Below are 24,208 nucleotides of genomic sequence, written 5' to 3' on the forward strand. Positions count from 1 at the left end.
AATTAATTAATTATAATAAATCATAGATTTTTATAAAATAAAAAAAGATATATAATTAGCTAGTTTGGATGAAAAATTCATTGTTTTTTTTTTTAATTAAAATGCAAGATATGAGATTATGCATAACATCAATTAATGAAAATAGAACAATATATACTAATTAGGAAGAAACATGCTCACATATTATACATAGTAAAAAATAGAAAACCAAACTAATTACATACAAACCAACAACACCACAGCTTGCATGACCTAACCTAATATTATACAACACAAACAAACATTTAATCAAAACAAATATAGAGGTTAATCAATCCTACAACTTAATTACAAAAATTAACAAAAACAAAGCTTTAATTCCTTTGAAAAACATCAGTAATACATCTAGATACACACACATTAATTAATTAACTAACTGACTTGTATTAACTATAAGGATAACGATTAGCCAAACAAGCTTCCCAAAAGAGTCTATCTTCTTCTCTAGAGTCCACCACCTTTTTCTCCTCCTTCTCTAATCTCACCGGAGAACATCGTCGGAGACTATCAGCATCATCGTCATCGTCATCATCAACGGCTTGTCGGACATCTCTTTCACCAAACTTCTCCTTGAGACTATAACAATAAGTACCACAACTAGACTCAATGTCTTCTTCATGATCCTCTTCACCACCTTCTTCTACCAAGCTCATCCTTAACAAGCCATGGCTTCTCATCTGATATATTGAAGTTCCACACTCAGAGTCACCAACTGTTTCCATTAACATTAATGTTAATGGTATGAGCTCATGAGAAGGAGAAGGTGAAGAAAAAGAAGAAGAAGGTGGCGGTGGTGATGGTGATGGTGGTGGTGTTTGAGGTGCATGAAGAGGTGTACCAAAGTCCATTGCGTACATTAGGGTTAGCAAGATAAGGGTTATCTTTGGTTTATATATATATATATATATATATATGGAAAGGTGGTGGTGAATTTGGTATTGGTTTCTATCAAGGGACAAGGGATATTGATTTCATGAGAGAAGTGTGGTTTTGTCTTAGTTATGGTTTTGTGCACTTCTAGAAAGAATGAGCTTTTTACTTGTCACATACCCTTGAAAGTAACAAAATTATTTGCCACACTTTCTCACTTTTTTTTTTTTATGAATATTAATACTTGTCAATCCTTAATATATATTATTAAATATTATATATAAAATATAAGAATATATATTAATTTTTTTGAATTTTTAATAAAAGACTCCATTAACGGTGGCAAAACTTTCTTCTAGAAGTGGACTGAAAGGGATGTGGACAAGTTGGCGCAATTATATACTTGGCCAAATTGATAACATGTTTTTGTAATTGATGTTTTGTGTAATTTATGCTTTTTGTTATTGTTGATAAAGACAAGCATGACAGTAGAAAGATGAAGGAAGGAGGAGGCTAAGGCATCCATGCAAATAATGCATGCTTGTTGTTTCTAGAAGCTTTGTTGAGGTGGCACTTAGTTTTGTCATTAAAACATTGGGCCATAATTTAAAGGGGGCCATTTGCTTTTGTACCCACCCAAAAAGAAATCTAAGACGATTATCGGTCGATAGGACAACCATTAGATATCTTTGTGGAACTTAGTGGTGTATATAAAACATTATATATATTATGAAAAAATTATTTCAGTACTATTCATTTAATGTTGATTGGGTCCGCTACCCCTCCAAAATTACAAAGCAAAAAGATTTATTATTATGAGGTTGTAATCCTTGATATATCATCTTAGCCTTACATAATAGGTTTTAATTGCTCCGTGCATTAGCCGGCCTCATATGATAAATTTTTAAAAGTTCATTAAACCACAATAATTAATGCATCACCGTATTTTTATCCCTTTGACACCACCTCATAGAGAGGTACTAATCACCATTCGTATATATATATATATATATAGAAGTTGTAAATTTTTCAAATCATTCTCTCTCACATATTTTTGTGTACTTTCAATTTATTTATTTTTTTTAAATTCTTGTTTGCTCGTTATTTATCATTAGAAAATATTTTAAATATCAAAAATTACCTTTGATCTTCATAAGTATGTTAGTTTGAATTCTATTTTGAATTAACTTCGTGATAAAATCAAACCTGAATTCAAATTGTATAAAGTAGTCCATGACTTTATTTAATATGAATCCTAAGTTGACTCTAATTAACACTTTGGATAATGATCTACTTATCCTTTGATAATAAGAATTATATATAGAATAACACCAAGGGTCCCCAATCAATCGTTCTTGAAAATACCTAGCTCCATCCGTGGAGAGGACGGGATAGATTAGAAGAGTCCCTGGTTACTTCAAGCGTGGATGTAAAGGCTCTCGTCATTTTCAACAATTTGCTATGGCTGGAGGTAAGAGATCCCACTTCCGCATATGATAACGACATAGATGTCTTATGAAATCTAACAGTTGATATTCGAGCCAGGTTTTATACCTCTGCCTAGCATGATTAAATTCTGACATATATGTGTTTTTTAGAAATTACATTTCGTTTGAATCTAATGCATATTTTTATATAGATAATAATAAACATGAATTAGGGTTTGTATGAACTAAATCCCTTGATGTTTACACATGTTTTACAATAAAATAAATTATGCTAATTTAGGGTTAGAAAGAATTGGGTATTATGCCCAAAACTGAACACATCATGGACAAGGTGTACAAACACCCTTTTTAGATCGCGAATGGGCCGCACACGCACAGTGTTGGCCACTAGGCCGCTCTCGCGATGTGCATGAGCAGGGCCTACCTGCACGCATGCTGGGCTGACTGGCTACGCACTAGGCCAGGCTAGCCATGCGCGCACAGGGGCGGGTCGCGTGCGCAGCGCTTGTCGACCAACGGCGTTTTGAACCGTCAACGGCTGTCCGATGGGGGAAGAAGTGATAAAACCCTATATTATTGTTATTATTTTTAAATTTGTAATTTGTTTAATTCTATTTAATTTTTCATTAATTTGAATGATGGTTTGAATAAAATAGTTTACTGGGTGTTTTTGCAAATTTGCTTTACTTGAGTGTATTTTTGCATGTTGAACACTGTCTATTTATTTATTTAATTTCAAGTTTGTTCATATGAATTATTCATGCATTAAGTGGATTAATTATAATATGTATAATTAATTATTTACATTGAATTTATTCATGTATATATGGTTGGTATGTCATGTGATCGAATGAATTTTTGTTAATTTTGGAGTGACCACAATATTCATGATTTTATTTTATTTTATTTTTTTTAAATTTATAAATTACACATAATTAGTGTGATGGATCACATTTAGCGTAAATGACATGAATTGCAATTAATTATGATTACTATAATGATTTTTCCCATAGGGATTTTATTATATTTCTCATAATTAATTAGGATAAAATAATGAATAATTTTTATTATTTAAGTCGGCCACAGGTATTAAGTAGTTTTAATTATTTATTAGTTTTATCAGGTGGCAAATTGTGATTAATTATGTTTGATATAATGATTTTGCCCCACAGGGATTTTGTTATATTTACATAATTAATCAGGATAAAATTATGGTTAATTTTTGTTTCTTAAGTCACCCACTTAGTTTTATCGGTGGTTGTGAATCTATTTTGTATCTATATTTTTGTCTACAGGCAGATTGTGATAACAAATTGATTCATTTTTCTTTTCGGTATGACTTGCATTGGTGCTTATACCAACTTGTTTTATTGCCTTGAATATTAAGAATGATATGTATGTTATTTTGTTTATTGTAGCTATGCAATTAGATGTTTTTGATGAAAAATGCCGTGTTCCTATATTAAGGGGTGATAATTATAAAACTTTGTAAGGAGTTGATTCTCCTCCAGTTGGGATGCATGGGGAGGAAATCCATGCATCCCAACTGGAGGAGAATCAACTTCTTCCAAGTTTTATAATTATCACCTCTTAACATATGAACATGACATTTTTCATCAAAAACATCTGATTGCATAGCTACAATAAACAAAATAATATACATATCATTCTTAATATTCAAGGTAATAAAATAAGTTGGTATGCTTACCAATGCAAGTCATACCGAAAAGAAGAACGAATCAATTTATTATCACAATCTGCCTGTAGGCAAAGATATAGATACAAAATAGATTCACAACCACCAATAAAACTAATGGATAAAATTAAAATTCCTTAATACCAGTGAGCGACTTAAGAAACAAAAATTAACCATAATTTTATCCTGATTAATTATGTAAATATACCAAAATCTCTGTGGGGCAAAATCATTGTATCAAACATAATTAATCACAAATTACCACCTAATAAAATTAATAAATAATTAAAACTACTTAATACATGTGGCCGACTTAAATAATAAAAATTATTCATTATTTTATCCTAATTAATTATGAGAAATATAACCAAATCCCTATGGGGCAAAATCATTATAGTAATCATAATTAATTACAATTCATGTTATTTAGGCTAAATGTGATTCATCACACTAATAATGTGTAATTTATAAAATTAAAAAAAAAATAAAATAAAATCATGAATATTGTGGTCATTCCATAATTAACAAAAATTCATTCGATCACATGACATACCAACCATATACATGAATAAATTCAATGTAAATAATTAATTATACATATTATAATTAATCCACTTAATGCATGAATAATTCATACAAACAAACCCTGAAATTAAATAAATAAATAGACAGTGTTCAACATGCAAAAAATACACTTAAGTAAAGCAAATTTGCCAAAACACTTGGTAAACTATTTTATTCAAATCGTCATTCAAATTAATGAAAATTAAATAGAATAAAACAAATTAAAAAATTAAAAATAATAACAATAATCTAGGGTTTTATCACTCTTCCCATCGGACAGCCGTTGACGGCCAGACCGCCGCCGGGCGGCCAGCACTATGCATGCGGCTAGCCAGCCCAGCGCGCGCTCAGGCAGGCCCTGTGCATGCGCATTGCAAGCGCGGCCCAGTGGCCAATGCTGTGCTTGTGCGGCCCATCCACGGTCTAAAAAGGGTGTTTGTACACCTTGTCCATGATGAGTTCAGTTTTGGGCCTAATACCCAATTCTTTCTAACCCTAAATCAGCATAATTTATTTCATTGTAAAACATGCGTAAACATCAAGGGATTTAGTTCATACAAGCTCTAATTCATGCATGTTTATTATAATCTATATGAAATAATGCACTAGATTCAAACGATATGTAGTTTCTAAAAAACACATACATGTCAGAATTTAATCATGCTAGGCAGAGGTATAAAACTTTGCTCGGATGACAATTGTTAGATTTCATCAAATCTTAAGTACAACACCTATGTTGTATATCATATGCGGAAGCGGGATCACTTACTTCCAACCATAGCAAATTGTTAAAGATGATGAGAGCCTTTAAGTCCACGCTTGAAGTAACCAGGGATCTTCAAATCTATCCCGTCCTCTCCCACAGATGGATCTAGGTATTATCAAGAACGATAGATTGGGAACCCCTGGTGCTGTCTTATATATAATCCTTACCATCAAAGGATTGACTCCACTTAAAAGTTAAGTAGATCATTATCCAAAGTGCCAATTAGAGTCGATTTAGGATTCCTATTAAATAAAGTCATGGACTACTTTATACAGTTTGAATTCAGGTTAGATTAATATCTTCACAAAGTTAATTCAGAATAGAATTCAAACTAACAGAGTATTGTAGCTAACATGACTTTAGCTTGATATAAGTGTATCTAGCCTTGTGACTCGATTGACAGAAGACGAGCTCATCACAATTGCGCCTTGCAGTGTAAATGTGTCGCTGAGGGATGTGTTGGGTTTCCTCGTGCTTGAAAAAATTGTCTAAGTTGGTGCAAGCCCGACGGCAAGGGGGCGCGAGCTTGGCCCCCTTACACATTAGAGTGCCCCTAGCCTAGCAGTACTCACCTCTTGCGCTGGTGCAACTCTCATCAATAAAAGTTGGGATAATTTTTGTTATATAGATTTTTAATATTAAATAAATGCAAACCCATAAGATGTAACATTTCAAAAGCATCTATTGAGTGATTAAATTAATTAATATATTTGAAAGAGTATTGTGGCTTTTCAATGATACTATTAGATCTAAAAGATGTGACATTTTACATGCATCATTTGAAGTTTAATGGCTTCATTAAAGAAAAAGTTATAACTTTTTAAAAAGTCTTTTGGAAGCTATAATATTGGTTTATTTAAATCATTTGATAATAAAGAAGTCATTGTATTAAAACAACTTGGCCTTCCAACTTTTCCTTCTAAAATAGTGAGATTTTGGAAAATCACGTTTTTTCCTGAGTCGTGATCTCCTCTTTAAGGGTTGCGGAAACGTGCCTTCGAATTGATTTTGTGTGATAATCTAGTACACCAACCCTATTTATTCCCAACAATTTTGTCATTTTATTTTAATTTAAATTTTAAAAATTAAAATTTTAAAAAACTAGAATATGATAAATTTGAGGGAATTTTTATAGAACTAAGAGAGATGGAGGTAGCAATTGTTGCTTTAACTTAAAATCTTAATCTTACAAGTATATCATAATAAATAATTTGTTTGCATATATCTTTTTAAAAAATATATTGTATTATTATGTTTCAGGTATGTCTTTTAAAAATTTAAAATTGACAACTTGTTCTAAGTAATCATATTATTTACAAAAATATGTGTATAAATAATGATTTTAGCAGGGATATGTAAGCAATTTTCTTGAATTAAAATATGCTAGATTAGGAGGTTTTAAGTATAGTTTGATGCACTTTTGAAATAATTAAGTGGCTAATAATTTTCATTTGTTAAGATTAATTAATGGTTACTATTTATTAAATTAACTAATTTAAAAAATTCTTATTTTTAACTTTTTTTTTCAAGTTATTTCTTGTGTTTTTTCATGTTATTTCAATCGATCATATCAAAGATCACCAATTAAATAACATGGAATAAAAAATAAGTATTTTTATAAAAAAATTAATTTATTAGATAAATATAAAATTAATGTTTGAAATAATTTTTTATTAATGAATACCAATCATTAATTAAAAATTATAATCTTAATCAAGTTAAAGTTAAATAAAGTCAGAAAAATTCTTCAAATAGAATTCAAACTTCAAAAATAATGTTCCAATCCATTCAATAAAAAGGTCAAACAGTGGAATAAGAAAAAAGAAAGAAAGGAATAAGCAAAGAACAATGAATAAGAATGGCTGTCCTTTTACTTTGACTGTTTGTACTTTTTTTTGTTGAAAAAAAATAATATAATGAGAAATAATATAGGAAAGCATATCACTTTAATCAACTGGAATAAAAAAAATTATATAATTATTTAATGTTCTATACATATAAAAAAAAAAGAAAAGAAAATTTTTCAAACATAATTTTTCATTTTTAAGGGCTGTTCTTTATATTTATAAAACCAAAAACCATCAACAACATAGCAAATTACAACTATACCCTCAGAAGGTTTTCTTTATTTCAGTATTTTAAAAGTAATTTTCTAACATTATATTGGCATAACAATGCATGAGGCTTTCTATTAAAATGGCTAAAATAAACTTATCATTTGGAATGACTAAAATGTCATTTGCTGGAACTTTTGCTCATAATTAATTATATATTTATTTATTGAATATTTGTAGTTTTTAAATAAAAAAAATTAAATTTCAAAGTTCGGTTGCTACATTTAAGAGAAGTCTCACTCACTCTTTTCGTGTTGCTTAAGTGAGTGATCAGGACAAAAGTATATCTGCTAGACATTCTGAAGTTTTGTATTTATGTCAATCTGAAAGAAGTTTCACTCACTCTTTTTCACCAAAATGGCACTTGCTTTCTTTTGAGTTTTTGGTTTTTGTCTCTATTTTACTTCTTTTTATTCCACTACCATTGAATGGTATGTTGTTTGTTTTTCTTCCTCTTTGCTTGATGTTGCCTTCAAATCTCTTTAATATATGTGGTTTTCAAATTTTTTTATTAAAAAAAAACTTTAAATATTATTATCTTTTCTTAGTAACCAAAATACTAGCACACCCCCAATCACCGTTTGCCCTATTAGCATCAAGTTCTCTACATGCAAAGTGCTCATGTTGAATAGACAAGTTTGAGTCCTAACTCACACGGGTGGATGTCATGAATATTGTAAAACACAGCTCTTCACATGTACACATCCCTATCACATAGCTTATCCACATTTGTCAACAAAAAAAAAAAAATACTAGCACCCCCATAATATTTTTCTAAAATGACTGAATTTTTTTTTTTGCCGTATTAAAAAAAATCAAAAATATGCTTACGTGATTAAAATTCAAAAAATACCTCAGTGTTCTTTTTTATTATTATTATTTTACCAAAAAATATGAGAAGGGGTTGGTTTGGTAATTTTAGTTGTTTGATAAAATAAAAGCATGGAATTTTTCTTTATATATTTTTAATTATAAAATTTGATTTACTTTCAGCTATTAACTTATTTTTTAGATAGATAAAAAACATTGATACAATTTACATTTTAATTACATTACAATTTCAATCATTCGAAAATTCCGACTTGTATCTGGCTTAAGTTTTTATAATTTAATTTGTCATGTGAGAACTCTAAGATAAATTTATTAATGTAATTACCACAAATGATGCAAGAGGAAACATCTCCAACTCCACTCATTATTATTATTTTTTTTATTTTTTTTATACAGATGTGGATAAATCACGTATTAAAGATATCACGAATAAGCACAAATTTGAAACACGTACACAAATTCAATAATATATGTACTCTCATCTCGCACGAACTCATCTCATCACAAAAAATACTAACACCTTACACAAAAAACCCAGTGTAAATAAACTAAGTTAGAATTTCTAAACACAGACATTAGAAATTGTAAAAATCATGCTTTAAATTTCATTATTATTTTATCACATCTAAACGTAGTACATTTTTTTAATATTAAAATAAATAAATAATACACGTGTCAATAATGTTCTAGAATAGGGTGACTTAAACAAGCAACAAGCAACCCCCCAAATGCAACATCATTAAAGAGTCCAACACGTCTCTCTTTCACATCAAGACCATAAATATATACATATATAACCCTATTAAATCTTTATTTGCGTATTTACATATTCATCCCTTATAAAGTTTATATATATATACAAATATACAATTTGTATAAAATATTTTCAAAATTTGTAATTTATTCTGAGCGCCAAGCAGGAAACACATGGAATAACTTTCGATATAAAATACTGTTTTTTATAAGATTTAATTAATCAGGTATTAATTAAAAAATACTTAATTTTAATCTCCAAATATTTATTTAAGACAGTATTAATTAAACTAAACTTTGAACAAAGACCAAAGTTTTCAGGCAATCATAAATTAATATTAATACTAATAAATATCAATCACTGAAAAAGTTATTTATAAAAATTATAATGTAATAAAAAAAAAAAAGAACAATGAGAACATAAACAACTAGAAAAATGCAATAAATCATATGTATATATATACATGAAGTTTGATGAGTTGACATCGAATATAATAGAAACCGATAAATTGAACTGTATAACAACCAAAGATGCATAGAATGTAGCACTAAAACCTAAAGTTATTGACTTGAATTTGAAATCTATATCGACAGATAAAATGTACCAATTAGGATCAGTTGGTAAGTTTCTGCACAAGGAATTAGTTTCTGTCGAGAAAGTTCTACGACATCCACAGCTCACATGTACCAATTCTCGTCGTCTATGAGTACTTGCTACTGATTAGTATTTGAATTTATTCACATTAATACTTATGAATTTATAGCAACTAAATACATTCAAAAATAAAAATAAAAAAAGAAAAAAGTAACGAGGTTCTCGTACCGAAAAGGAGTGTGCCGTCCGCAGAACAGACGGGCTCAATATAGAGGTTTGATACCCTTGCTTCGCATGTATTCGAGGAATTGACCTGGAAGTTCTTCGAGAAGTGATTGCGCAATAGAAATTTCTCCTGTCAATAACAAACAGATTAATTATTTTACCGTCATTAAAAGAGAAAAACAATATTTGATGAACGTATCGTGTCAGAATAATTCATTTTTCTGAACATTTATGTGGATTTCTCTACTAGTCAACTAAAGCATTTTGGCTGATTTGAGCACAAATAACATGCTTAAATTGTATCCGACTTGATATCAAAGTTCAATTGATGTATTTGTTTGTGAGGAAGACTAAACTAATCAATCAGGACTCACCAGCGACATCTCGCATAGGAACAAACTGCACAATATCTCGTGTAGCTAACCGGCCTGTAGAGCTCTGTAATCGTTTTCCGTTATCACTATCCAAGATCTACATGAAAAATAATCACATAAAAAAAAAAGGGTTGTTTAAAGTTTTAAAAAGCACAAGTGAAATGCCATGAAGGATGAGAATTATACCTCCATTTGCTTGAAATCAGCACCTCCTACACCAACTATGAGAATTGACAGTGGTAAGTCAGATGCCCTTACAATGGTATTGATAGTTTCCTGAATATCGGTAACAACTCCGTCCTGATAAGCGCACTTGACTAATTAGATATAAAAATCACAAGCAACAAAAATAAACAGAGAAAATAACAAAATGATCATAAAAAAAAAAGTTCCTCCACTCACTGTGATGATTAGTAGTATGAAGTACTTATTCTGATAAGAGGAACTGCTCTGAGCAGAAAGTTCGGCAGCCTTGTTGATCACAGGTCCAAATAAAGTTGGTCCGGCAAGAGAAAGGTTGTGCAAGGCCATTGAATATGAACTCATAATACCCTCTATGCCCACAACCTGTAAATTGGAAAGATTAAAAGACTAGTCTAAAACTTATTAACCAGAGTCAAAGAGGCAGGAAAAAGAAAAACATTGCACATTATAGAAAGAATGAGCTTTAGAAGAAATTCAACAAGAAATAATTCTAATACATAATAAAGGGAATACATTGAGGCATTAAGCTAATGTATCTTTCCATTAACAAGATACCACTTTGAACCGAACTCTCATTTCGAGGTGTATACCATGCACAAAGAAGCTTGAGGATAGCAGGAATCTAAACGATATGAGAGAGCTTATACAGATGTATGAAGTAAAATATTTTTTAAAAAAGAAAAGGTCGGAAAAGAAACTAAAGTTCATCTCACCTCACATTCACGGGGATTTCCATTTAAGTTTAGACAATGGGATACTGTCCCATTGGCTGGCCTTCCACCAAAAGCCCATGCAGGAAACCGCTTATCTGAATCGTAAAACTGAATAACTTCTCCAACCCCAACAATGGCCTGATGATTAAGAAGATAACCATTAATGCAACTATAATAACATAAATAATTCTTTAATTCACCACTAAATACAAAATAATTCACCTGCTGATAAGCATTCAAGCGTCCAAAAGGATCAATATAATGCAAGGAATCAGGGAAACGTGGATTTCCATTTGAAGCTGAAAACATATTATGATAAACATATAGATTAATTATTCAATGATAACACACAAACCGAAGACAGTGACATGTACAAACCTGTGAAGTCAATAGCCACCATAAAGTTGAGCTCAAACCCACTAGAAATATAATCCAGAAAATTGTGCTGGATTTTTTCAGAAAACTTGTCCACAAAAAGTTGGCCTTTCAGTATCTGAAACAAAGGGTCCAAGTGAAAACAGATTAATTAAAAAAATCTAGAACTAAAAAAAAGGCCAAGGATTTCCAACCTTTTGATGGTCATGGTTAACAGAAGATGGGCGATAAAAGTTTGCACCAAGTTTTTGTTGGCTGAGTTTGTCTAGGTCCGCTATACTTCCCTGAAATTTTCTGTTTATAGTCATCATCAAATAATAATTAAATGGAAGTTATCATGCAGAATTGCAGGAAATTTCTAAAAAAAAAAGAAAATGTCCATGGTAGAAAAAACAGTTACGTACCCTAAAAGCTCATGAACACCATTCTTGTTGAAATCAAAGCATTCAATAACTAATGGATTCTCCTGCATACATGTAAAGAACAATTAAGGAGTCAGAGAGGATGCAGGAAAGACAGATGCTAGGCATTGTGATTTCGAGTCAAAGTATATTAACCTTGCTTCCGTACTGCTGTGCGGTTAATACCACAGGCTTCCACACAGGATTTAAATTGTTGTCGATCACTTCTGTTTTGCATATTGGAACCACCATCCCATCCTCCATAACTTTGGATATTCTCAAGAAGGGATCCTGCACAGTGAAAAGGAAAGTAGAGAATGCATAAAATCCTTACTAGTCAAACTAAAAGAAATTCAAGAAAAAAAAACCTTGATTCATACACTCTTAGAGAAGATATCTTTATTTTCCAAGTCAATGCAGCGGAATATCATCTCCACAGCGACCCTGGATACAAATGTTTCTTCTGCACGCACAGTTATGCTTCCTAGTCTCTGGCCTGATGACACACTAGGATTTTGAAGACTAAGAGTTAAACTACAATCTCGTCGGGTTACTATCTGTGAGCAAGGAAGAAAAACACAAATTGATATTATGCTCCTAACTTCAATGACAGAAAATTATCACTAATTGTCAAGAACATGCGGTGAAATTTACCTCAGATAGAGCACAGGAAGCTTCTCCTATAAAATCTTGCTCACCAACTTTCAGCATCTGGGGAACATAAGTTGGTAGTAAATCCATATCTTATAATTACAAGTGGCAGATGAGAAACAAATAATTCCCAAAACATGGACTATCAATTCATTGAGAAGATAACGCAAGTGCATATATTTGGTTCTCAAAGATAATCCACAAGGTCAACATTCCACAGTCTTTAAAGACACAGATAGATCTGCTTAAATAATATCTTACTGTAATAGAAGCATGACATTACTGAAACTTCATGTCCGTCTTCAACATATCAATAACTACACAGTAGATTCAACTAGATTGGCATGGATAATTTTTAAGGAAACAATTATAGGGTAGGCTACTCAACATAATGGAATGGAATCTCAATATTGGTGCAAGGATGCAAAACGGAGCAGTACAAAAGGTCAAATAGATATCATGAAGAGAACAACAAATAGGAATATTCACTCTGTTCAGTTATCACTGCGAAAGAAAATAACAAGATAATAAATGACTGAACATTTCATACCAGATTTGTCCCATGTAAGAGTAATACTAAGTTCAAGCTACCAAATATATATGAAGCAATTTCTGATCAAACTTCAGAAGCAATGACCTGATTATAAGCAAGGAGATGAATTAAATCAGGTTGAATATGGTTCTATAGATATTCAGTATTTCCATGAAAAGATCTAGAGTGGAATTTGAATTTTGGCCTAAAATCAAAACATGTGCTTATTAAAGACCACAGTACAACCCTCTTCCTGAGAATTTGAGAACAAAGCATGGAGGACCAACCACTCATCCCTGATGAAAAGATGACAAGTCCATCACTATATAAATTAATTAACAAGAAATAAGAGCAAAATATATAATCAATCGAAAATATGAATGATGTTTGGAATAAAAGAAAAGAAAAAAATTATAACGGTTTTAAGACTACGGTTATTGGACATGTGCCACATGACAGTGAGATGCATGATCAATGCTTCATATGCATCTATACTGTCATGTGGTCCAATCTAGGCAAGACTTTTCTGAAGACCTTGGGCAAATAAAATATTTACCTTTACAGGTACATTATGATATGGAGAGTCGACATCATAGACTCGAAATCTGACACATAAAACAGCTTTATTAAAAAGAAAGCTCTTAATACGCATCACATATACAATATGCAAGAAACTAGAAATTAATGGTATAAATTGTAAACACACATCAGATGAATATATAAGTGGAGGATCAAGAAATTTACACTAATTGTTGAACAGTCTCAAACTCGTAGTTAATTGTAAATTTTGTAATCCAAACAGGATTAACTGTATTCATTACAACTTCTGTCCGGGCAAATTCTTCTAGCGCACCACCTTTCTTCTTCAAATATATAACCGCCATAGGATCACTCTACAGGAAAAAAGAAGTAGCATACATAAATCTTCGGAATTCCAATTGGATAAGCATGCATACAACATGGGAGAAAAATATATAGATTGACAAAACACAAGATATCAGAACGGTTTCAAAAATTTCAAAAAATAAAATGTATAAATCAGTCAGAGGAAACTTTGTGATCACACATGTACGTTCTAGTTCTATCCACAAGAATTGCTAATGGCAAAAAGGAATAACGGTAACAAGTGAAAGTAATCAAACAAATAGCTTGAGCCATGATAACATGATCGTTAAATAAAATATATCAAATTTTCAGAACATTATGTACATTGTACAGGACAATAAAGAAACATACCTTTGAGAATATATCAAGGTCACGCAAGTCTGATGCGCTCAATGACAACTAGACAGAAGGAAGAAAATAAGTCCCCACATCACAATTAAAAAGTATAAAATGCATAGAGCCCAAAATGATGCTTGTTCAAATAAATAAACCACGCAACTTACTATGGCTTACACTACACAATGATCTTGTCATATATGAATAATTGTAAGTTTAATGATCAAACAAATGTTATTTCAAAGGTGTCAGGCACATTGGGCATAGCATATGATAATAGAACCATAATTATGAGTACAAGCCAGCTTTGATTCAACTCAATGTATAAAAAAAAGGGGGAAAAACAAGGGAAAAAAAATCTTGTGTTATATTAATGCTAAATCTTTCAGTTACATATATATATACATATATCTGGCAATTTTGTTCAAAAATTTTGTTCCACTGCACTCTCATTCAACCACATGATACGTGAATCATGCAAACCACCACAAATGATCAAAGCAATTTCTACATGGTTTTCCTCAACTCTCATAAATGCATAAAAGAACATTTTTTGGATCAAATGATATTGAAAACAAAGATTCAAGAACCAAACTTTTTAAATAATAATAATAATAATAACAACTAGCACTCTCATTTGATGTTTCACTTGTCTTCAATTAGAAGTTTCAAAAGAAAAATTATTACATGGTACCCACAACTAAAGGATTTGTTTGATTGAGACTTTTTGAAATTCTTCACAGCAGACCCACTTTTTTTATGAACAAAAACTTAAAATTAGAGCAACAGCGAAAGGCAAATAATGCCCTGCAACACAATAATTGGTAATTCATTCGCTGAAATTTCAGACTTGACTATGATTCTCAAAAATAAAAATAAAAAAGAAAAAGAAAAAGCAAACAAGCTTTACAGTGAGGAACATATAAACAACTTTTTCTTGTTATCTATATTTTTAACATATTTTCATATTTCTTCTGCTTGTTTTCATTACAAAAAAAGCTTCAGCTTTTGGTGTAATTACGGTGTAATTACAGTTGTATGGTGTGAATTAGCAAACTGTGTTATCATTATTATTATGTTTTGAAAATTGTGAACAAATGACATTTCAGATTCAAAACCTCGACTATGATATTGTCTTGCATTTTCCCTTATCCTTTAAATACTAAAATATGTTCTCCCCTGCCAATAGATACAACCTAAAAGGAGTCATACTACTTTATATTTATATATGTCTTATATTTTCAAACATTAAAATGTATTTCTAGTTTGTGATTGCCGAATTCAGTAAATATCAAATCTGTAACAACATTATTCAAATGCAAATCATGAAACTCTCTATATGTCACACAAATTACTAAAAGAACATCTTCGATGATCAAATGGAGTTAAAAACAGAGAGAAATCATCAAGAAATGAACTTTTTGAAATTAAACAAATGATCAAAATCAGCACTTCACGTTCTCCCCCAAATCACACAAATTAAACAGTATAAAATAAACCATAAAAAACCAAATTTTCTCAATTACCTAAATCAAGAAATTGCAACCAAGGAGACAAACAAGGGGATTACGGCTAACCTCAAGGGACGTATACAAGCCACGGAAACCCTTGGACTGGAGGAAGTGGTCAACAGCGTCGTTGACCCGCTGCGCCGCTCCATCGCCGCCGACGGCTTCTTTGCCGCCTTTGACATCGGAGAAACACCCGCCCATGATCAAATTCACACCAACTGCAGCGATTTAGGAATCGAAAAGGAGATAAAAAGATGAACAAGAATGTAGAGAAAGAGAAGAAGAGATCAAACGATCACCGCGATCGATTTCCATGGGATTTCTTCCCAATTCAAGGGTTTTGATTTTTCATTTTTGGCGCTTGGTGTTTTATTTTTGGAAATTATTATTTTATTTATAGTAATTTTATTTCACATCTGGGTCCATGTTTTTGCCCAAAATTATTTAGGCCCTATGAAAACATTTATTATTTTAACTTCCAAACTATATAAATATTCATTTTCATCTAAACATATTTATTTTATTCTGAAAAAAATAACAATAATTATTTCAACCGCGACCTATTGAGTAGGGAGGGAAATCAAATACCGACTACCATGAAACAACATGTCATATTATACCAAATAAATTATGCTGCCGTAAGATTTTTATTTTTTATTTTTTATTTACGAAAGTAATAAATGCGGCACCTTAAAAATTGTCCAGGAACAAGTCCAATGATGTACTACTAGTTATGCTGTTAACTAGGGATGGTAACAGGTCAGATCGGGTGTGAGTTTTACCATACCTATACCCATACCCGCTACCCCACTAGTATACCTGAACCCGACAGGTTTTAAAAACCTCAACCCACACCTGCATCCGACGGGTAATCGGGTACCTACAGATATATCCGCCCCCGCCCCTATATTAAAAAAATTAATAAAAAATATATTAATTTTTATAAAAAAAAATAACTTAAGAGTAATTATAATTTTTTTATAAAATAAAATAAAATTATTATAAAATTACAAGACTAAACAAAAAGGAAAAATAAAAAACCCTAAATTGTTAAGTTGTAGAACATATATATATATATATATAAATATTTTAGTAATTTTAATTTTGGATCCGGTCGGGTAAGGTACGGGTCGGGTATTAGAATTTCTATACCCACACCCGCACCCGTTTCATACAAGTTGGGTTTTACCTGAACCTAACCTGAAACCCAGTTAAATCAGGTTTTACCAGTCAAACTCGAGTAGGGTCAGGTCGAGTTAGATCGGATCAGATTTGGGTATTATTGTCATCCCTAGTGTTAACAAACTTCTCCTAACCCACCCACAATATTGTGAAGAGTTTTTATATTTTACGAAAGTAATAACTGCCGCCCCTTAAGCATTGTCTAGGGACAAGTCCAATGATGTACTAGTTATGATGTTAACAAACTTCTCCTGCCCACCCACAATATTGTGAACAGTCTTTTTACAGTACTTTAGTGTTTTGACTTTTGAGCCTACATCTTGTTACTTATCTACTACAAGTGATTACCACTGGGCTTTCCAATTTTAAGGGGAGAAAATATTATTTCTCTCACAAAAGACATACTAGAACCATCAAACAATACTTATAAATTGTACTTTTGAACCCTCGTCTGATTCCACACTCGCCAAAGCCTTTGGAAACTAGAAACAGTTATTTAGTTTATTGGTTGGGGGTATATTAACTTCTTTATAACGGTTAATGTAAAAAAAAAAAATTATAACAGTCATCTATAAATTAAAAAATGATAATATTTTCTTACCAAGTGAGAGATTGAAAGTTTAACTCTTCTTGTAACTTTGATTGAGGTAAGTGACTTGCCACTTTAAAATATGTATATATATGTATATATGAGTGCATGTATAATTAAAAATTAAGTTATTTTTTAATGATAGATTTATTATTAAAAATATAAATTACCATAAATATCATGAAAATATTCTCATTGATAACTTTTTTCAAATTTTTCGACGTATATCTTTTATCTATCAATAATATCAACTTTCAAAAAGCCTTGGAAGCCATTTTTGCTCATTAGTTTTTTAAGTATATTATTTTTTTAATGATAGATTTATTATTAAAAAAATATAAATTACCATAAATATCATGAAAGTATTCTCATTGATAATATTTTTCAAAATTTTCAATGTATATCTTTTATCTACCAATAATATCAACAAAAAAAAAGCCTTGGAAGCCACTTTGCTCATTTGTTTTTTTTAAGTATTTTAAATAATACTTTTATATTTTTTTTAAATAACTTTAGTTTTTTTTTTTTAATCAACCGGAATATACTTTAGAGTCGCCTTTTCCCATACAAAGTGGGTGATTATTCATTTTTTTTTTAATGAACTTGTTCACGGTTTATTTAATTTTCAAAAATCCACCTAAGTTTTGTTTTTTCAAGGAAAAAAAAAATCAAAAGTTTTATAATCCCCACCAAGAAAATTACTTGGTTTTTCAGTGAACTGACAACATAACAACCTTTCTTTGAAAAACATGTAAATAAATTAATATATATATATTTTGTGAAAATAATTTATTTTTATTTATAATTCCTATTTTGAATTAAAAAAATAAAAATAAAAAGATAAATTCAAGCTTAATAATATCTATACTGTCAAACTGGCTTAATCAAATTATCAATCAACCTAATTTAAACCATTGAAGAAGATATTATATTTAGATAAAAAAAATTAATTTAAATGGGAATAGGTTAGAAGATTTTTCTTTTTAATATGGACAAGTAAGAGATTTTAAAAAAGAAAATGATAAAAGAAATTTCTTATTTTGACTAAACTTTGACTTTACAGACAGAAGTCAAAATAATAATTTTTAAATAAACTTAATTTTTCTAACTTATAATAAGATTTTAATAACACTAATAATAATATAAACAAATTACTAACTAAAATTTTAAATTAATCTAATTTAAAAATAAAAACAACTTGAATATAAACCATCAAACAAGATTAAAAAAGAACTGAGCAATATATTCAAAAATTTAGTTTTCAAAAAGGGATAAATGCATCACTAAACAGAATATGAACATTGATTTATCATGCATGCAAAGAGGTTGGTTATTATATTATCTTACTGATGAGTTCTACAAATCTTCAGCATGGTTTGCAAAGAGAACATGTCTGTAAAAGATCAAAATTAAAATTAGTCAGATACAAAGCTGCACATTGTATAGCTTTTGAATCAGTAAAATGAATCAGTAAAATTATAAATATATGAAGAAAAGTTCTATAAGGTCACAAACCTCTCATATTCAAGTTTCTGAATGACAATACCAGTGAGTAGAAGCTCTGAGTTGTAAACATTGGCGCCTGCATGCAAGTTTCTTTTATTTTTCTAACTACAGAATGAATTTAGGAGAAAAATGGTGACAGTTACCTTTATCAAGTAGAGGGTGGCATATTGCATGATCTTCTTCACAAGATATGATCAGAATGTCCAGTAGTTTGTCATCGTTAATTGCAGAAATTTCAGACATCTCCATTGGCTGAGTAAATTGAACACTCAGTATATATCACATTGAGATTACAACAACAAAACATACATTCTGCATCTATTTTCCCTTCATGTTTTTTTTTTATTGGTACTTCATGGAAATCACCAAACATTCGACAATGTGAAAGGATATTATTACTTTAAATTGGATCATTTGAACAGATATGCACCATGGAATTTACAAAAGGCATTGTGCCATGAAACTAAAAATTTGGACTTAACATCAATGATATGGTGACATGGTCATTATCTAGTCATGATGTCGAGTGCAACCCTCAGTCAATATTCTAGAAGAGCCCAATTTGATAGGAAAATTGAACTTTCATTAACCATAATTTTACCTCTTGGCAAAAATAATGTCAACAGAAAAACAGGTTCAAGACTATGATGAGTTAATACAACAATGTTAGATTATGTGTCTAAACCATTATCACATGACACTTAACACCAGTGGGAATATTAATGCTAGACTGGAATTAGAAGTAATTGGTCAAAAAGTATTCTATCCAAAAATATCAAATGATTTTCAGTTACATTATGGAATCTATATATATGTTTTGTGAGGCATGCCAATAATGTTTCCCATACAATGAGAATCATGCACATTCTATTTCACACAAAAAAGAATTTGTCAGCATCCACACAGAAAGACCACATACCTCGCCACTGGATGCCTTTACCAAACTCAAAAGAAGCTCTCGGTCCGGTTTTGTGTTTGGTGTTACAAACACCCTTCTACCCTACAAAAGTCGTTTTTGAAGATTTATGAATAGCTCGACAGTGTTTACAGGAAAACTTTAGTCTATGGTGAAGTGTTTCAAACAAAAAAGCTTAACATATATATATAGATTGTCAGCAATACCTTCAAGAGAGGATTTTGGCATGCATAAGCCAGTGAAACAGGCATACTAAAGCAGAATTGCTTTTCTTTCTTCAGATCTCTTACAATGTAATTCTTCTCATTGATGAGACAGTTAGCTTGTCCACAACTTTCAAGCCACTGATGTGTCACAACAGATCTGCCTAAAGCCATTGCTTCTAGCATATTTCTTGTGCGTGCAAACTTATCTGCAACGAAGTGTGTGGCATCAAATATTGATGATGCAGTTGTCAACGCTAAGCGTGCCAATATCTGCCAAAAATCACCATATCAGCCAGATCTCATGTTACTATAATTCAGACGATGAAAAAAGTAGAAAATTAATGATTCAGGTTACTTTTTTCTGTCTCTTGAGTGTGTTGCTATCTAAGTGCTGACTGAACATAACACGAACATCAGCCATATATTTTCTCCTCCGCAAATCTTTCGTAATCTGTTTAGAGAATGCATAATTAGTTTCAAGTATAATGTGTTCTCCGGCAATTGATGAGCTTACTGAATCTTTTTCTTGTGAAATTTCTTGATCATTAGCTTTGTAGAATGGTAGCAATTTCTCTGCTTCTTTCCATGGAAGCCTACATCTCATACCCAAAAACTGATCTTTTCTCTTTAATGGCTTTCCTGTTTGTGGATTTTCAACCATGTCTCCCCCCTGCAAACAAATATCTACACAATGCTTCACTGGTGAGACTTCTTCAAATACCTCTGGATGACTATTGAAAGATGGGGAATCAGCCACCTCAAAAGTTGACTTGGGAACTTTTTTCTCCAAGTTCTTTTTTGAAAAGGATTTAGATGACTTTTGTCCAAAACCAGATAACAATGGCTGCTCTTTTATATTGAAAAGGATGTTATTATTTTGGCCAAGAAGGTCTCTACGGATGGATCTCTTCTTCCTCTTTACTGTAGAAAAGATTTCAGGAAAGCCTTTGACAATGGCGTCTATCCCTCCTTGTTGTGAAGAAAAATGCATTGTAGTTGATAGTGATGACTTTTTGAAGTTATCAAGTACAACAATATGATTGTGATGAGTAATGTGATTGGTTCTCCTTCTCTTCGGCTGGTTAAAAGATAATTCCATTGGGCAATTGGCTTTACTTTCCTTCTCTTGCATTTTCACAGTACCTGTCAACTCAGAATGGGAGAAAATATTTCCCGCTGGTGTCTCTCCTGTTGTATTCTCTACCACCTTCTCCATTTTTGAGTTACTAGATTGTTTTTGGAAAGCATGGAGCCTCCCCCTACTTAATATATTGCACTTCACCTTCCCTTGATTAGGTTGTTTTGTGATCACTCTTAAATCATGAGCAGAAGAAACCCTTTGATGAAACAAAGTATCACCTAAATTCTTGCCAACTGTCATATCTGTGCTGGAATCTCCAGGTGAATGGTCATTTCCTTGATGCATGTCTTTCTTCAATTCATGGTTTAGAGAAGGGCTATAGCATAAAGCCTCCATGGCTTCAGCAGCCAACTGTGTAGCAGGGCCAACATCATATATACCTGGAATACCATCATAAGCATCTGTATCTTTCAAATGCTGCTGTAGAATTCCTGAATTTGAATGATCATATGCGTCACTTTGAATTGTCTCATTTTTAGATCCAAGCAAATTTTCAGGTAAAGAGTTATTAAACTTTGTACCTGAGCTCAAACCAGAGAAGCTCCTCATTTTTACATTAATTTGATGAACTTTTGCATCTTCATCCCCGTCCATAGCAACTGTAGCTCCAGTGACTGCAGAACTACAATGCCTCTGCTTATTAACTTGGCTATGTAAATTTAATGCATCAACTCTTCTTTCTGAGGAGCTACCTTTTGTACTGTTGAAGAGCTCGCCCTTTTCATCATCAATACTCTCAACCCAGTCAAAAATTGGAGTTTGTGCAACCAGACTTTGATGATCAACCCATTTAGCCATATACTGAACCCCTTTTGAAATTGAAACACAAGGTGACTTGCTCAATTTGCTTTTTCCAGAGCCAATTTCTTGAGTTGAAGCCAAATCATTATCGAATAGAAAATTATTAACAGCATCAAAAGCTTTGGCTTGGGAAAGAACACCAGGTTCTTGAGATAAAGTATATCCTACTACTGCAACCTCATGACCAGTGTTGCACATAATATTGTCAGTAGATTTTTTCTTTACTGGAGATGGCATCTCATTGGGAAAATTACTTTGCTTCAAAATGTCAGCAATGCATTTCTCCTCATTGTCTCCATAAATCTCCATCCATCTTCTGGGTTTGAAGATTCTGTCAGCGTCCACTTGACCTCTATTGAGGGTTGAAGAAATCAGACATGAGCTACATGAATCCACATCCAAATGGATGATTTTGCTGTCCCGCACTGCCTCTGTGCTTTCTTCATGATTTTTTCCAGTCTTGCTACTTCTGAAAAGAATTTTTCATCAATATCCATTACAATAGGAGTCAGAGTATGGACAATGGCCAGACCAAATAACCAGAATGACACTGAAGTAAAGGGTCTTGATCCAACAATTAGTGAGAAGAGAAAGAGCCTGAATATAAACTAGAACATGAGTTGTAAAAGATAGTTTTCATGAGTAAAAGCATGATTATTTCAAGTTTGCATTTGCAGAAAACATCACTGGCTCTAGCACTGGAGAAGTGTTTTGGTCCATTAGAATCAAACAAAGCAGCCCACTTTAATTGTATTAGCAGACATATAATAAATCTGCTTCATGATTCACAGAATGATGCATACGAAACTGAAAAGCAATGATGAAATAAAGCATATATAAAAGTTGCAATGATTTGGCACAAGAAGAAAAACAAAGCATCAATATACGGAATGTATTAGTTCACAAAGAACCTTCAAACTTCATGTATTTTGACTCAACTTTAAGTCTCTAGATAAGGATTCCAACCACATATATAATAATAGAAAGGGATTTCTTCTCTTTAAACCAGATTAAAGTTTTATGGCCTACAACTAGGCAATATGTTATTCTATGAGATCGGTGTTAAACTTATTCTCTTCAAAGTTCAAACCTTTGCATTAATTGTTTGTCAAGAAACCACTAGCAATGCTAGTGAGTTGTGACCAATAGAGGATTCAAGGTTCATGTCAACAGAAGAAATTTTCAAGTTTTGCATAAAATCAGACTGAGCTCATCAGTTCATAATCAATAGATGATTTATTGATCAATTACACTTTATTTGTAACCCAATCTACAGAACACTGCCTTATTCCATGATTAATTAACTATCTTATGCCAAGTGAAAGAATTCCCGTGCAAGTAATAGAGATAGTACTCTGCAACCAACAGTAGACACTTCCATCAATAAATCCAATGCTGATAAACAATGGGGAAAAGCTAAACCTTACTCCTGAAAACATTTCATTTGTAATTCTCACCATACAAAGCAAGCCAAAGGTATAACCATGACAAATATCAACTAAAAGTTCATTCTTTATAATCTACACTAACACATACTTCAAATAATTGAATGTTCACACCATTTAGCTAGTTAATTCACATAGACAACAAAGAATTATAGATCCCATCACTGCAAGAGCCAACCTATACATCTCAACAGTTCTGAGAACACTATATAGTCATCCTTTGAATTCTTAAATCATGTGAAGATTCTAAATTACTCTCACATTATTGACACACAAATCATACTTTACAAGAACCATAAAGCTAGCAACTTCAAAACCTAAATTGGGAAAGTGTTCAATAATAAAGCTTAAACTTTAAAATAATCAACAGTTCTGAAACCAAAAAGACAATCATCCTTGAAAATCTTTAAACATGTAAAAAAAAATTCTCAATTTCTTTCTCACATTGACCTTATTTAGCAAATCAGGATGCAATTTTGGCGAACTCACAATCCAAACACCAAATTTTTAATAAGTATAATGCTAGCAACTTCAAAACC

General features: G+C 31.5%; 2 protein-coding genes across 4 annotated transcripts; both read right to left on the reverse strand.

The window, feature by feature from the left end:
- Nucleotides 1-9,536: 9,536 nt before the first annotated feature.
- On the reverse strand, nucleotides 9,537-16,241 carry LOC120274044 (protein BONZAI 3). Of its 3 annotated transcripts, XM_039280791.1 has the most exons (18): nucleotides 16,183-16,241; nucleotides 15,950-16,101; nucleotides 14,388-14,435; nucleotides 13,896-14,044; nucleotides 13,708-13,756; nucleotides 12,623-12,679; nucleotides 12,349-12,525; nucleotides 12,125-12,259; nucleotides 11,972-12,033; nucleotides 11,762-11,861; nucleotides 11,571-11,685; nucleotides 11,415-11,491; nucleotides 11,193-11,330; nucleotides 10,678-10,842; nucleotides 10,462-10,575; nucleotides 10,276-10,372; nucleotides 9,905-10,031; nucleotides 9,537-9,798 (listed from the first exon to the last, which is right to left on the reverse strand). In XM_039280791.1, the coding sequence occupies exons 1-17, from the start codon at nucleotides 16,196-16,198 to the stop codon at nucleotides 9,940-9,942; spliced, it is 1,743 nt and encodes a 580-aa protein (XP_039136725.1). In that variant the 5' UTR covers nucleotides 16,199-16,241; the 3' UTR covers nucleotides 9,537-9,798; nucleotides 9,905-9,939. The 3 variants fall into 3 exon arrangements, with proteins under 3 accessions (XP_039136725.1, XP_039136726.1, XP_039136724.1); XM_039280792.1 differs by having other exon boundaries at nucleotides 9,537-10,031; nucleotides 15,950-16,056; XM_039280790.1 differs by having other exon boundaries at nucleotides 9,537-10,031.
- A 2,731-nt stretch (nucleotides 16,242-18,972) lies between these two features.
- On the reverse strand, nucleotides 18,973-22,684 carry LOC120273993. The gene is made up of 7 exons (XM_039280741.1): nucleotides 20,797-22,684; nucleotides 20,638-20,733; nucleotides 20,283-20,552; nucleotides 20,080-20,160; nucleotides 19,304-19,412; nucleotides 19,170-19,236; nucleotides 18,973-19,047 (listed from the first exon to the last, which is right to left on the reverse strand). Exons 1-7 carry the CDS (start codon nucleotides 22,531-22,533, stop codon nucleotides 19,011-19,013), a joined length of 2,397 nt encoding a protein of 798 aa, XP_039136675.1. The 5' UTR covers nucleotides 22,534-22,684; the 3' UTR covers nucleotides 18,973-19,010.
- Nucleotides 22,685-24,208: the final 1,524 nt, after the last annotated feature.

Source organism: Dioscorea cayenensis, chromosome 12 (genome assembly GCF_009730915.1).
Source record: "Dioscorea cayenensis subsp. rotundata cultivar TDr96_F1 chromosome 12, TDr96_F1_v2_PseudoChromosome.rev07_lg8_w22 25.fasta, whole genome shotgun sequence".
Taxonomy (NCBI): domain Eukaryota; kingdom Viridiplantae; phylum Streptophyta; class Magnoliopsida; order Dioscoreales; family Dioscoreaceae; genus Dioscorea; species Dioscorea cayenensis.